At 42.9% G+C, this 17,115-nt stretch overlaps 1 protein-coding gene across 1 annotated transcript; it reads right to left on the reverse strand.

Annotated features, from left to right (window-relative positions):
* Positions 1-3,908: 3,908 nt before the first annotated feature.
* On the reverse strand, positions 3,909-16,786 carry LOC114252339 (uncharacterized). The gene is made up of 2 exons (XM_089727485.1): positions 16,671-16,786; positions 3,909-5,574 (listed from the first exon to the last, which is right to left on the reverse strand). The coding sequence occupies exons 1-2, from the start codon at positions 16,784-16,786 to the stop codon at positions 3,909-3,911; spliced, it is 1,782 nt and encodes a 593-aa protein (XP_089583611.1).
* Between the last annotated feature and the right edge of the window lie 329 nt (positions 16,787-17,115).

Raw genomic sequence — 17,115 nt, forward strand, 5'->3', positions numbered from 1 at the left:
CTGGCAAAGAGAACACTGACCTGGAAAGTGTCTGGCAAAAGGAAGAGTGGCCGCTCCAGAATAACTTGGCGTCGCTCGGTGGAGCAGGAGCTAGGTGTCTTGGGCATGACGTGGGAGGAACTAGAATAGACTGCTCAAGACCAATGTAAATGGAATGATTTGATTCGAGCCCTACACCCCAGCAGAGGGTAATAGGAACGAATGATGATGATATGTTTTTTAAATCAAGTAGCTACTTATGCTCTCTAAAGCATGGTGTGGCTCCACTATAAAACTTTACCGTGCAATGTAAATCTTATCTCAGTTATTTAGTCGTGATATATATACATTAATGACGGAGCACAATCATATGGAACAATTGACAATATAGTATAATATAGTCCTTATAGGTAGAGCGTATAGAGAGTCCTCACGGGTAGGTACCACCAACCTATTTCTGCCTTGAAGCAGTAATGCGTTTCTACCTAAAGTCTGGGGCAGCAGTGTACTGTAAAACTTAGAATTCATGACGCAAGGCGGATGGCGATATTTATGTTCTTAATGTTTATGGGCTCCGGTAAGCAATCAACACCAGATGGGAGGTGGGCATGGTAAATGGCATGGACAAAAATTTCGATTTCAGCTTAGTACATTAAATACGCTGACACCTTATAATTATTATTAATGTACACGTAAATTACATGTTAAGACGTGTTCGAAGACGGTCGTTCTTCTTTGAGTCTAATTTAAAAAAAATCAACTCAAGACACCGTTAATGAATCTGTTACCTTATAGCGAAAATTACGCAACACGTTTTGCGAACCTTCTGAACGTTAAAATTTCCGAGTTCGAAAATTCAATTCACAGAATCCTTTAACGGTTCATTGCATATTTCGAAGATAAAAACCGATAAATTGTGTTTATGAATAATTTAATTCATTTTGCATTAAAATTCATATTTCTGCATATTATAGTACTTATTTCAATGTTACTTATTACAGTGCACATTTACATGAGGTGTTTCCGTTTGAAATTAGTCATTGTGCTCTGGGAGTCATCCTGGATGCGTGAAGGTCATCCTGGATGCATCCGTGGCATTTCGCGTACACACATAGTCTGTCTGCGACAGCACCACATTTATCCTTGACGAACTTTATCCCATGATTTGTAAGCTAAGTAAAATGTCTCTTCACCACAAGATGATACATTACAAAACATGTATACGACCTATAATGCGAGTGTGCTGTACGCTCATGAGACCCGCACCAGCATTATCCTATCCTATTTTTCCAGGTTAGCCGTCGAAGCACCGGAGTTCGTGAGACACGTCGATCTACACAACAATTTGGGATTTAAATCCATTGGGCAACACCTAAAGTCAGCGTCGGAACGGTACTTCGATAAGGCCGTGCGTCATTATAATCACCTCATCGTTGCCGCCGCTGACTATTCCCCGACTCACGTCCATAAGACGAATCGTGGCCACGTTCAAAAAAATATATGCAACACTCAAAACCGCATAAATAAAACACAAAACATGGACGTTTAAAAAAATTAACAAACATAAATCGTACATAAACAGAACAGTTACGAAAGCAACATAAACGCGTTTCGCAATAAAACAGACATTAAATTAATATCGCATCGATAGAAAGGAAATTGATGTTTCAATCGCTTTTCCCGTATCGTTGTATTAAAGCAATCAGCGTCGCACAATCAAATCATCTTCCTATATCTGTAGGTAGAATAGACTTCGTTTTATTTCCCTATTTGAACCACTTCGAAAATTCCTTAGAGTTCCTCTGTAACAGTAAAACCACTTATACGATGAAGGCACGATTTATTTTAAATCAAAGCTGCGGATTTTTTTATTTTTTTTAAATCATTTATTTTAAATCAACGCTGCAGAGCCCCTGGCATTGCTGAAGTCTATGGGCGACGGTAACCATTCACCATCAGGCGGGCCGTATGCTCTTCTGCCTACAAGGGCAGTAAAAAAAAAAAAAAAATATGAGTTTGGTAGGGGATAGTGGTTTTCGGGTTTCCGTGTTTATAGACTCAACCACTTTTTTTACTTTTGGTAGTCTTCTGAGGCGCCACACGAGTAGGTACTCGCCAAATATCTGCTGCGAAACAGTAATGCGTTTCAATCTGCAGACGTTGTACTACAGAGCTGAAACTTAAGAACTCATAAAAAAAAGATAGCTCATCTGCCCTAGTAGAGTAATTTCGCGAGTTTCGGTAATTTATAGAGTACTTTTTCGGTTTAATCTTGTGTTAATTTTCATTTTACCTTTCCAACGTTATGGACGACGACGACGACGCTATGGATATTTTAAAATTTTCGCGCTCAAGGCGCCTCTTTATATGTCAGTTACTCTCTACACGTTTTAAAACTTTTTTTATTTCTTATTGCTTAGGTGGGTGGACGAGCTCACAACCCACCTGGTGTTAAGTGGTTACTGGAGCCCATAGACATCTACAACGTAAGTGCGCCCGCTTTGAGATATGAGTTCAAAGTCTCAGTATAGTTACAACGGCTGCCCCGCCCTTCAAACCGAAACGCATTACTGCTTCACAGCAGAAATAGGCAGGGTGCTGGTACCTACCCGTGAGGACTCACAAGAGGTCCTACCACCAGTAGGTAATTATACAACGGGACTCCTTTATGCTATAGGTACATTGATAATATCGAAACCTTTGATAACAAATACGAAAGACATGGATGCAGAAGCATGACTATAGGAGGATATGGATACTGACTCTTTTTTACGCTAGCGACCTAATATTAGGTTCAACCTATTTAATCTTCCAGAAATTTTAGAATAATACTGAAAAGGAATCCTCAAGTTGATTATACATAAGTCATCTCCGCACTGGCGAATTGAATCTCCCATATACATAACCGTTTATTTGTAAGTCGTATCTGTGTATGCCACATTCTAGAATCGTTGCTGAATATTAAATTTAACGATAGCAATAGCCAACTAACAATGCGGAGAACAGGGCTGGCAGCTTCGTTAAGGAAATATACTTTTTTTAAAACTAATAGTTTTTTTTTTTTTTGTCATCTTGTAACATATGGAACAGGTCTGAATTGACTTCCTACGATTAAAATCACGCGTTCTCGACTGTTAAGTTTTTCATTCAAATTGAATGAAATAGTAATGTGTAATAGTAGCGCCTAATAGTACCGAATTAGTTTGGGTGAATACGTCATAAAGTTTTTATGTCTCTTTGGACCCGCGGCTTGCTCCCAACAGCAGACCGTCAAACCGCACATACCCCGCGTGCCCCCTAAGCAGACCCCTCGTAGGAGGTTCGGACCCCTTTTTTTTTTTTTTTGGTATCGATGGGGAATCCTAGTCTTTACGGATACCCTGCCGACGGGGGTCGGACCGGGTTATGTCGGACTCCGCGCCTCCGGTGGAAGAAAGAGGAAGAAGTCGCGAACCGAGGTCCGCGCCCTCAACCAATTGGTCCACGGAGACTACGCCTTTAGAAAGGCGCGCTGGGCTAAGTTCAGCTCTCGCCAAACCCGCCCAGCTTAACGACTACCGACTAAACCCCAACGAGCTCCTCCACTCCGGCTGGGCGGGGACCCAGGTACCGCCATGTGCGCGCCATAGGCCCGCCTTCGCCGGCTCCCACCCCAATGTTACGTTGGGCGGGATCTGCCACCGGGGACTTCTTCCCCCTCTCATCTCCACGACTCGTGAGGGGCGCACTGGAGCCACAGCGCACCACCACCCCACAGGACCTTAGTGCCGAGCACCGGGCGCCCCCGCACCCAGCAATCGACGGTCCCTGCAGGAGCCGGGTGGGGGCTTTCTGCCCGCACCACCCGCTCCGCCTTCACTGCCTACGAACCGAGGTCCACGACCTCCTCCTCACGACTTCCTCCTCGGTTCATCGGCATGCCCGGTTCTTCATAAAGCCCCGGTCTTCCTTGTGCCCGACGGAGGCTGGACGTCCATCGGAGTCGTCGTCTCGCTGAGTTGACTTCGGTCTGCAGCAACGGGTGCGGCCGCGGGTGCAGCGACGTCCTCTCTCCTCGGTTTTCTCGGGGGCCTTGCACATGCCTTGCCCCCCGAAGTGTGGTCCGCTGCTTTCCCGGCGGAGGCGCAGACGGCGCATCGCGGTGCCAGTGTGCATCCGGATGCCACGTGGCCGGTCTGTCCGCACCGGTAGCAGTCGTGGCTGCGGTCGACCGACGACGGGCACCGCGCACCCACATGGCCCAACGCGTGGCAGCGGAAGCATTGTAGCCTCCGGGCCTCCAGCAGGTGGACGCGAACAACGCTCCACCCGATGCGCAGCTTCGTCACTGTAACAATCTTCTTCGCCGCTGCTATCGGGCAACGAACGAGAACCTGGCCCATTCCTCCGGATCCGGGCTTGATAGAGCCAGCCTTGACTGCATCGACGGAGCATTCGCCGATGCGCGCAAGCTCGGTGCATATCTCCTCCTCCGTCAGCGAATCGTCAAGTCCGCTTATGCGGATTGCAGCGGTCACCATCGGTCTTGTCACCATTACTCTCTTGGAAGAGAGAACCTCCTTGAGCTTCTCGGCCAGCAAGTCGGCCTTCGCGATCTGGTCCTCGCCGCTCACTATGAGTATTTTGGCTCCGGTTATTGCTGACCGGACCTTCTCGATGGGGATCCCTAAGGCTCCGGCGTCGATGCTGGCCCTCGCCTCGGCGAGCACCTCCCGGTAGGAGAGCCCCTTTTCGATGGCCTCCGGGTGCAGCCTCAGAATAACGGCCTGCGAGCGCGGAGTTCGAAGTCTCTTCTTTCTACCTTTCTTCTTAGGCTTGAGCGGGGCAGGGTTTCTGTCTCGTTGGCCTTCCGCGTTGGTCGTCGGTGCTGGCTCCTTTTCCCTTCTCGGCCGTGCTCCTCTACGCGCAACGGTCGCCCAACTGACCGTAAGGGCAGCGGGGGCCGGAGGGAATGCGCGCGGCTCGGGTGGAGCTGGCGGCTCTGGTGGAGCTGACGGCGTCGTCTTCTTGTTATTGCCCTTCTGTTTCTTGGGCTTCACTTTCTTGTTGGTCTCAAGCTGGGGCAGAGCCGCATAAGGCGGCGTCGCCTCCGACACAAGACCTGCAGTGTCTGGATCGATTTCGCTCTCTCTGCTCCTCCTTCTTGCGTCAGCGGCCAAAGGTGGTCGCAAGCGAGGCTCTGGGAGTAGACGGGCCTCCAGACCCTCGAGTCGGGCGTCCAGCATGGACCCGACTGCTCGCATGATTATCTGCAGGTGTCGCTCGTCGTCTTCGTTTGGCAGTGTTAGGGCGGGAGTGGGCTGCGCTGTCGTCTGAGCGAGGCGCACCATTTCCGCTCTTACGTCCTCTACTTCCTTCCTGAGCTGCAGGATCTTCGCCTCCTGTCTCTCGCTGAGTGCCTGCAGCCTCAGGGTTTCCTCGTTGGCCGATCTGGAAGCTAGATCTTCCGTGGCCTCCTTTATTGTTGTGGCCATCTTCTTAAGGGCTTTGATGTACGTCCCCTTCGGGTTGCGCGCTTTCGCCGCGATGGTAAGGGCCATCTGGGCGGTCTCCTGGAGACCCCCTAAGCAGACCCCTCGTAGGAGGTTCGGACCCCTACCCGAAAAAGAAAAAAAGTAGTTTTTACATCTACGATGGTAGTATCCTCCTGCGTGGACCGGCTCTGAGATCACCATCCACTGCAATGAAGATTCATTTGAATATAACTACAGAATTCAATAAAATATGGACCTCATCGAATTAGTCAGTGTCCAATGACAACCCTTAAATGTTATAAAGCTTCGTACAACAAACTTCGTGCTTAACACTGAGTCCGAAGCGGACCACTCAAAATTCACTCAATACAAACTCACTTCGATAACTATTACCGAAGCGCAATACACGAACAATAACTCTATTATTGTTTACCGAAATTAATTTCGAACAGAGTCCGCACTATTGTGCACTTAGATCAGAAGATATCAATATCTGTGCTCGATATTCTCGGAGTACCGTTACGAATTTCGCAAATCGATCTCCATCTGTATGTTGAGTGATTGTTAATGTGTCGCTGGAAACCACGCGGATCTCTCTCTGACCCACCTACTTCTGGTGAATGAAACATTCTCAAACCGGCACAATAATTGGTATTTTTTTGCGTAGATGGGTGGACGAGCTCACAGCCCACCTGGTGTTAAGTGGTTACTGGAGCCCATAGACATCTACGACGTAAATGCGCCACCCACCTTGAGATATAAGTTATAAGGTCTCAAGTATAGTTACAACGGCTGCCCCACCCTTCAAACCGAAACGCATTACTGCTTCACGGCAGAAATAGGCGGGGTGGTGGTACCTACCCGTGCGGACTCACAAGAGGTCCTACCACCAGTAAGACCAGTAACCCACCAGTGTTATACAACATAATTGAAACTTGAACCTTCAATACGTCTCAAGTTGAGCAACGGAGTTGTATTGTCATATTTATAGTTCCAGTGACCATTTAGCATTAAGCAGATCGCTAGCTCGACCCTTTTTCTAGAGAAAAACAACCCAGGAAAATGACTTTACGTCATAGCAGTGGTTCTTATGTATTGCAACATGCCCGTGCATTAGTTAAAGATTTTATAAAATACTAGCTGACTCGGCAGACTTCGTAGTGCCTCAATCGATAAATAAAAGACCTAAACCTTTGTATAAAATAAACCTAAAACAAACAAAAAGAATCCGTCCGACGGGGGACACATCAAAGAAAAAACAAAATTGTTATTTTTATTGAATTCCGATCATTTTTATATTTATCTACATTTTAAACCTTCTCTGGACTTCCACAAATAATTTAAGACCAAAATTAGCCAAATCGGTCCAGCCGTTCTTGAATTTGAGCGAGACTAACGAACAGCAATTCATTTTTTTTTATAAAAAAAAAACAAAGTATAAAATTATAAAAGATAATTAAAATATAGATAAAGTATACCAGCCCTTGGTGTGGAAAACCGAACAAAGCAGACTAGTGAATATTCGATGGTATTGAAGTGGGATCCCGCTGACAATGATCGAACACGCTAACAGCACGCCCCGATATTCACATTCAGATGTACAAACACGAACAATGATTATGCTATGCGAGTTTATGTATGTCATTTGAAATAAATATACTTTCTCAATACATAAATAAAATAAATAAATACTCTACGGTATGACCTCGCCCTCATTTTAGTTTTGTCAAAATTTTCATCGCTCTAAATACTTTACACTTTTGTGATTAACCACAAGCACCGGTCACGGTCCTGGTCGAACCCGTCGCTTGCGACGAAGGGCTCGACGAGCGAATTAGCCCATAGACACAGCCCACTGAGTTTCTCGCCGGATCTTCTCAGTGGGTCGCGTTTCCGATCCGGTGGTAGATGCTGCGAAGCACTGCTCTTGCTAGGGTCAGTGTTAGCATCACTCCGGTTTGAGCCCCGTGAGCTCACCTACTAGTTAATGGGTTTTTTTGAAAACGATTTTATTGATTTGCATTTATCTATATAGGTAATTTATGTAACAGAAACTTTAAAAACGTAATCTTCAAAACGTCCGATTGACTTGGAAATTTGTAGACGTGTCAAGGATCGACAACAATGACATATTTTTACTACTTTGATCGGGATAAAGAGGAGAAACTTTTACTGGTGGTACGACGAATAGGTACCACCACCTGCCTAATTCTGCCATGAAGAAGTAATGCGTTTTGGTTTGATGGGTGGGGCAGCCGTTGTACTGTGCTGAGTCCTTAGAATTAATATTTCAAGATGGCTGGCGGCATTTACGTTGTAGATGTCTATGGACTCCGGTAACCACTTAACACCAGGTGGGCCGTGAGCTCGTCCACAAAACTAAGCATTAAAAAAAATAGTTTTGTCCCATTCGAGTGCCTTGCTTTTGAATTAAAAAAAAATAAACTTAATTAAACTTATTTTAAACAGATAAACAGAAAATTCAAAAAAGGTAAAAGTAGAGGCTAAATTAATTTATCGATATACATTTAAACACAATCCTTTTTTTTCTCAAACACATGAACGTCATTGGTGTAATGTGTTTTTGTTTGAGACCTCTACTAACGAAGCCGAGGGTATCTCGAATGATTGCCGATCTCGTCTCGGGCGGATCTCGACAGTCATCAATTAACTCGAATGACGGCCCGTCTGGCCGGTTTGCCCACTCCACTCGGCTACAGGAATAGAGATGGGAACGCTTATTATTCGGTGTTTCCCATTATTACCGTACTTTTTGATGTTAAACTTCTAATGCAATTTCCAAAAAGGTTGCGTTAAACGTTTAACGCTCTTGGGGAAGGGATTAGAAAGAGACAGAGCGAGAGTGAATATGTGGCACTCCATTGATGGCCATTGGATAACCATTACACAATAAAATTGTGCGCTCATATTTTTTTGTAATTTTTATTGCGTTTACGAATGAATTAACTTACGGTCCATCTAGTGTTGGGTAGTTAGCCAAGTTCATAGACATTACACTACGAGCAGGCCGCAACCCACCAGGTTTGACAATGTGCTACAAAAATTCATTTTATTGTATGAGAAATTAAATCCTGTATACAATAAGATTATCGACTTATATTTAATCGATTTAAAAAAAGAATTTCTTAGGTATCACAAAACACTATGTCAATACAGGCAAAATAAAATACAATAACAAATGCAAATATGTAGTGCTACATTTATTAGAAATAATAATAACTCGCATCAACAATCGTTCTTATAACAATATAAACAAAAATTTATTAAATTAATGCAAAGCATTTTTTTTAAAAACACAACATCGACAATCGCACCTCAGCTCTATTTACGACCGAACGGAGCGAAGTATTATTTAAGTGAGGAAAGGGCGAACGATCACGTTTAAAGTAAAATCTAGTTTTATAATAACGTTGCCACGGAAATGCTTCGCCTTAACAGCATCGATGATCGTCTGTGATCCAAATGTTTAATGCACTATTCGAATTTACATAGTTTTATTACGTCATAATATTATAAAATGGTACTGGTAATTTGAATGAAGAACAGATTATACACGATTTAAACTTTTCAAATTAAACATTCTGGTTTGTAGAATTTTCATCGATTTTCACGAATCGTGGATATAATTGTGGAGTTTTACTGGTGGAAGGTAGGTACCACCGCCCTGCCTATTTCTGCCGTGAAGCAGTAATGCGTTTCGATTTGAAGGGTGGGGCAGCCGTTGTAACTATACTGAGACCTTAGAACTTATATATCAAGGTGGGTGGCGCATTTACGTTGTAGATGTCTATGGGCTCCAGTAACCACTTAGCACCAGGTGGGCTGTGAGATCGTACACCCATCTAAGCAATAAAAAGAAAATATATATCTAAGAGTATTTTTACGATTTAATCTTGCTTTTTTTATTGTCACCAATTGTTTTCGATGTTTCAAATACCGATTTTCGTGGTCACGAACGACTAAGGTGTTTTATTCGTCGTATTCAAATATAGTGTCAACTACCGTCTTCTTCGCCTCTACCTTATCCCACCAGGTGGGGTCGGCACAGCGTATTTTTCTATTCCATTCTCTTCTATCAACCGTCATCTCAACACTCACTCTTCTCTCTCTCATATCGTCATTCACTCATTCTATCCATGTCTTCTTCAGTCAATTTTACGTCTTCTACCGTCTATTTTTATTTACACATATTTAGGACTTTCTCGTTGTTCATCGAGTAACACAAATCGTTCGTAACCATGATAACTGTAAGGTGTAGACGGTATAAAAATTGAATATAAATTCAAAGCAAGACTTAGCCGCAAAAATTACTTTTAATTATATTCCAATAGCTTATTAGGTTAAGTCCTTTTGCCACCAGTCTCATGACATTATTTTCAGATTTCGAGACCTATAGAAAATAAGTAATAAGATTTTAAGAGTAATCATAAGACTTTGATATTTTGAGAATAACAATAGAAAAAAATTTACTCTACTCACTCTAAAGCTTTAGTCTGCTAATACCCACCAGACGCAACCCCCGTTTCACCCACGTTAAAGTTATTATTCAGAAATAATGCATTTTCCAGGGGTCGACGCATAAAGTACCAAACGATTTCTGGTTACGTCTATACTAATATTATAAAGAGGAAAGATTTGTTTGTTTGTTTGTTTCGAATAGGCTCCGAAACTACTGGACCGATTTGAAAAATTCTTTTTCCATTAGAAGCCGACATTGTCCCTGATGAACATAGGCTACTTTTTTTAATTTTTTTTTTTTTTTTGGTTTCATGTGTGTTTTAATGTTTCCGAAGCGAAGCGAGGGCGGGTCGCTAGTTACCAAATAAAATCAGGTACCCGCGAACCCATTTTATTTACTATGGCACCTCGCGTTTATTATTTCCGAAAAACCCGAACAAACTATGAATAAACTTTATTTACTCAGTTAGGTGCAGTACAATTAAATTCTGGCCGTGTTTCAACAAATGGGTATATTTCATGGATTTGACGATAGTCAGACCAGTGCGTGACCGGTTTTCACTATCATATTATATTTTATACTAACTATGCAGCTCGGACAGATCTTAGGACATTTAGACCTTAGGCTTTCTACATTCCGCTTTCCTCGTCCACATTATTCCTATAGAGAGAGAGAGGGAGAGAGAGAGATGGTATTATTTATTGTACACCAAAATAATTAACAATGTAAAACATTAAATACAAAAAAAAAGTACAATTGGCGGTCTTATCGCTAGGAGCAATATCTTCCAGACAACCATCAGGTGGACAAGCATCACAATGTTTTTAAGTCATCCTCCCACCTTTAGCGCTGTATTTCAATGATTGTACCTAGCAGACTACCCAGTCAAATCTTTATCCCATCCCAATCATTTTTGATTTTAATCAAGCCCGTGCACTTCCCCATTTCCAAAAAAAAATCTGCAATCAAATACAGCGTGTCTAATCATTAAGTTTGTTAATCATTCGGATTTTCCTTGGTTGTTCGTATTGTAGATCTAAGCAGCCACTGTCACTATTTCTCTCTCTCTCTCTCTCTCTCTCTCTCTCTCTCTCTCTCTCTCTCTCTCTCTCTTCGATCGGTCCCACACTGCTGAGGATCGTGACTCCGTCTGATTCCGTCAACCAGCTGTCTCCATCGATCCCGCCCTGCAGCCCCAGCCCGATGGAGTGCGTCGCTGACAGGTATCTAAATGACTATAAAGTATCAAATGCTACATCTGCTGCAAGTAATTTTGAAGATAGTCATGGCATTTTTTCTAGAGATCGTTTGATAGAAACTTATGTCTTAAGCCGTACCGCTGAATTAATAGTAAACACAGACAGATCTTCCAGAGGTCTTCCAGGTCCTTCCAGATCTAAAACGAAACGACACACACTAACACACACACACTCACACACACACCCACACACGTACGTACTTATTCTTACAGATCGTTCTTCCTGGTTAACCTTCTTTACCTGGTGACCTAGCACTGAACCACTGACTTTCGTAACACAGGTTTTCCTAGCATAAAAGTCAAGGAATATTGTTATTGTATACCTCATAAAAAAGCCATGTATTAAATATAAAGCCATTATTATACTAGTGTTAAGAATTCTTGTATGTGTTTGTATTTTAAGAGGCTTGAATAAATATTATTATTATTATTTATTATTTAATATTACATAGGCCGTAAATGATCAACCCATTTACGCCGATATAAAGTTTCAAAAGAATTAATAGCTCAATGATTAGATAGTCGCAAAAATACATAATCCTTCTAAACATACCCGATACGTTCACTTTAAGATACCTATTATCGAAGTCCTCTTACAAATAACTTAGAAAATTACTTAAATTAAACCGATTAAGCTAAGGTTCCAACTATTAAGTGCGTTATTTGTACATCTCACGTGCACGTACATAAGACTCGCCGCAGATTTAGTGCTTCGATTTAATTTAAGATGTTAGTTGTATTGAGTTTGTTAGGTTTAACTTGAACGATAACTTTCAAGGGAACGTTGTGGTCCAAGTTTCTGTTTTCAACATTAATAACATGATTACACAAGGTATATTTTGTGAAAGTAATAAATACGACAGTCGTTAAATGTTGATTACACAACGGGATTAGTAATTTTCAAAAGAAATACGTGGATTTCAATAATTTTATGTTTCAAAATCAAAATTGTTCGCATAATTGCCAAAGATAACAGCGATTCTTCTAGTAGTAAACTGTCTTTGGAACGTCCTGGCATCTACGAACTCTAGTTACCACTTAGCAACAGACGAGCGCGAGCCTCTTCAGCTGTCTCCCGGCCGTGAGTTCTTTTAAAGATAAAAACAGGAATTTCTCAAAATGACATCCAATTTTACAGAATCATACTGTTTGCGCTAACATTTAGTTTATCGTGTGTGCATTCGATCGAAACAAAACACAGAACAAAAATCACACAAGTCAAAAAGATAAGTAAATATTTCCCGTCAAACTCATCACTATCTGTTTCCCATGGCTTCGTCTTGTAATTTATGATATTTAAAACTAAAATAAATAAAACTACTCGTATTCAATTCAGTGTTCGGCCAATTTCCACCGCTTTGGAGCGGCAATAAAACTTATTTTATATCATCAAAAGCAGACGCGAATAGGTCTACATTATAGCTAACCTCGCTCGCGGATATCAGTCAGCATTGTTTTGGCCTACCTAATTGTCAGTAGTCCAGAGGAACTATTCTGGCTTCGTCTTAGCAACCACAGTCAAACTACTACCAGACTATTCTTTAAGCCTCTGTTTATCCCTTACCTATCCTCTGGTAGCCTAAGGGGCCATTCCAGCCACACTCGGAATCGAGCACTGGATCGGAATCGCGACCCATTGAGAAGACCCAGCAAGAAACTCAGCAGGCTTTGTCTTAAACTTCATTTAAAGAACAGCGTGCTTGTGGAACCCCGTGGAGGCTACGTACCAGACAAACCGCTGTAAAAACACGTCATCACTCGACCCTCAATCGTCCGAACGCGGCTAAAATAAAACTCCGTTATCAGTGAGCTTAGTGCGAGCATTTTAACGTTCTCGATAGCGTAAAAGTTAGCTCATATTTGTATGGAATGGGATCGTTTGCCTACGTTTGCCGCTAGGGGCGCTGTTCCAACTGCATACAAAATTGGATTAACTTTTACGCTATTGATAACGTTAAAAAACTCGCACTAAGCACACTGAAGGATCAATATTCAGTTACACAGTAAAAACGAAACCCAAGAGTTACGTAGAGAACAAAACGAGTTACGCAAATGCACTCCTTCTCATTTTGTCGATAATCCTCAATGCTGGGGGTCGTGGCCTCACCAAATAACTTTCACCTGGATTATGTAAATGCAGTTATATGCTAAAAATAGTACAGCACTTATTCTGGTACTATAAAGACTTCAAATTTGATTCGTTTTAGTGACGACTAATTCACGAAGCCTTCGGTCCCTGTTTTAGGGAAAAACGTCACGTACTCTGCGAGTTCTCGTGTTTGGAACAACAAACAAACACAGTTACCTTGTGTCTTCGCTATATATGTTATAAGACCGGTGTACGAGTATAACGAAAGGTAAGTAACGAGTCAATATTTGATGTAGTGATTGTACGAAGCCTTTCATAGAGTCACGATTCAAGTGCAGTAGCGGATATAGAATAGAGTAGGTAAGGGTGTACTCGGGATATAACGAAATAATAAATAAATACAATAAACGGAAAACTACATTTCTCATAGGCAAGTCTCGAGACAGCCTTAATCCCAGTTATATTATAGTATATTTCTTTTTCCCCAAAATAAAATTACTCATTTTCTCATAGTGAACTATTTGTTTTTTTTTAGCTAAATATCCGACGATTTCAATGTTGGGTATGAGGATAACCTGACGAATAATGGGTGGAACCCGTTGAAAACAAAAAGTGAATACCACTCCCCACCATGACAAGACTGAAGGAGAAATTAATCTGCATTAGTATGCCAATAAAGCCAGACCTTTATCAGCCCATCTGATAAAAAAGAGGTTACTGCCTTCACTCGGATGACCTAGGACATATTGGAGAGGATGAGTCGAAGACCAAGCTCAAGATCAAGGCCAACTTGTACTGGAATCATTAATGATCATGTGTGAAATCGCCTATCGCCTATCGTGAATCGCCTTTAGATAGAAATAATTTTAAATCAGCGCAAATCTACCGGAATATTTACGGCGTAAATCATTTTGCGATAACACTTCAATAGATATATGACGTCATAAAACTGAACAATTTTATTGTGAACGATCCGTAGAACGACATCCCCTAGTCATGATACGAGTATCTCCATAACCGCAACGTTAGATCTATTCATAATATATTATGTAAATAATATATATCAATAGTTAGAGGTGCTTTGTTTCCTTAGAAATTATGTAAATAGAATTCATGAAATTTTCTCGCTCATTTTATGTAGTTAATAAGAATATAACAAAAATACTGAATTAGGTACCCTCCAAAATGCGGGACAACACTAAAATTTCTAAGAAAACACGTGTTCAATATATTCTCATGAACGACTTCCAAGACGAAATAAAAACGTCGACAGTCAAACCTCAATGGTAGTCAGTCCAGTTTGAAAAGTGCCTATCTACAATTACAATACAGCTAGCTCTTAGACCTCGAGTCAAAATGGGTAGCATCCATCATTATTTGCCTTTCTAGAACTTATAGCTTCAGTAATAACATAGAGTAGGTCTTGAGTCGTCTGCTCATACGACAGACAGCCTCATAACACAACGACAAGGCACCTATTTCGCGTATTGGCGATTCTCAAGCTTACCTTCGAGCCATTGAAATTTAATAACAAATTCTGGAAACAATAAAACCAGTGCAAACACCTGGGCCAGTTCATACGTATGTAAGTAACTGTCGTTAGGTTTAGGCAAATAACCACGTAACTCATTACAATTGTAAATACTCCTACAATAGCTACGTGATTTGAATAGAACGCGCTTTTTTTTTTTTTTTTTTTTTTTTTCCACAGGAGAAAATCGCCGGATCCCCACCCGCGCGGCAGGTGGGGTATGTGGGAGTTGAACCTCACTAAAAACTCCTGCCGCTCACAACCGGCGCCCTACCTCGGACCGGGCCGGAGCCCAGTCGGGGCTATTGAAACGGCGGGACAGGGTTGACGCAGAGCACATTACATCCATCCCACCGTCCCACGGACGCCGGACCGGTGGCCGCCAGCGACACGACCACCGGTTCCCTCGTTCAGCGGGCCGAGAGCCCGCTTTGATGGCGCCGCGTTACACCTTCCCCCAGAGCGGTCGGGGGAACGCGGTCTGCCATCACCCGGCTTCCTATTGCGGGTGAGCGTGCAAGCACGCCACCCCACGTCTGGGTCTCTCCCCGCACAAAACGGGTGGGACCCCTAGCTCTTAGGGGGCCAGGTCACGGATACGACCCCGGTCCCGACCCCCTGCTCGGCGGCGGCGGGTTTCTGCGTAGTGAGGAGAGCTTTCCCTCACTCGCCCCGCCGCCTCCTTCTGCGAGATGGTGCACTCGCAGAAGTCGAGCATAGCCTTCCATGACTCATCGCTGCCAAGCATCGACGCCACGACGCCAGGCAGCGACAAGTCAGGTCCTATCTTTGCGACCAGGACACGGCGCTGCACCTCCCAAGCGGGGCAGACAGCGAGCGTATGCTCCGCCGTGTCCAGGTCGTGTCCACAATGGTGACACCTCGTCGTACGCTTTGTTTGCTGTTTTGTTTACGAAGGTGACCTTCCCCGGAACAGGCAAATTCGAACTATAAAACAAAAGTCGGCACAGTAGCTCTTGATATTTGAAATATTACACAATTTAGACAGGAGTATTAAGCATTACTGCTAAAGTTTTTACAGCCATTATACGCAGACACACCTAGTCTAAGGAACTATTCCAGATAATCACTAAGTAGCGCGCGACAAGTTTCAAGAGATATTATTCAAACAATTAGCAAGAGTCACAACGGATCGTAACCGAGTTTCACTAGCCTATAATAATATTACAAAGAGGAAAGATTTGTTTGTTTGTTTGTATTGAATAGGCTCCGAAACTACTGAACCGATTTGAAAAATTCTTTAACTTTTTGAAAGCTACACTATTTCAGAGTGACAGAGACTATAATCATTTTTGAAAAAAATAGGGATCCTTACTTAAACTCCAATAATGTAACCCAAGGTGTAAAAAAATTACCTAAAACATTCTTTACATCGCGTACCGTGCGAAAACTATTGATGATAGAATAAAATTATGTACTACGACTTTGTAGAATACATTATTATTTATAAAAAGTTTCACAACAGCACATGTCTTACTATTATAGTTATGCCGCAATAAGTGTTCTTTTATTTTTAAAAATAAAACAACGTCAAATATTGTTGATTTTTGTTAAAGACCCGAGCGGAACCGGAGCGGGCCGCTAGTATGGTATAAAAACATTGTCTCTATTAATTAGGAAAAAAATAACGAAATATGTCTCAATATGAAATAACACTCTTACATCCGACGTCCGATCTCCGTCCGGGGTCAGAACCCGGTCAGAGTAGGGGATGGTTACGGGGCAACCTAAGGGGGAAAGGCCGCGCGGCGCGATACCTGCACTCTAGCGCGCTTAAAATGGAAGCAATTCTACGGAATTGCTGTGTAAGAGCAGCAGTTGGTGTATCGCGTTCTGACCTAGCAGGCTGGTTCTGGTCCAGTGGGGTATTCCGGGACACCAGCAGCACTCCCTGGGGCGGTCTGACGGGGTGCCGTACCGAAACGACCGACGTAGAATCGTCGACTATCGCCATGACGAACCGGGAGTCGGGCGTCCTAGAGGCACCGCGAGTCTGGTTGTAGTATTGAAGGCGGGAACCCCCCTGCTCTGCCTGGGTTCTGTCCCTGGTCGGTGATCGGACGTCGGGTGAGAGAATGAGAGAAATAAAGGGGAGTCGTTTGGTGGGTTAGGCCCTAAAACATCCATGTGCCCGCGGTCTGCTCTCAACATCTGTAGATCATTATGTCCCGCATACCCTGCGCGCCTCCCAAACGCGGACACCTATCCGAAAGAAAAAGAAAAGCTTGTAACAATACCATTGTGTATTTACATATATGCTTCGGAAACCGTTTAAAACCAGAT

This window comes from Bombyx mandarina, chromosome 05 (assembly GCF_030267445.1).
Source record: "Bombyx mandarina strain Sakado chromosome 05, ASM3026744v2".
Lineage (NCBI taxonomy): Eukaryota > Metazoa > Arthropoda > Insecta > Lepidoptera > Bombycidae > Bombyx > Bombyx mandarina.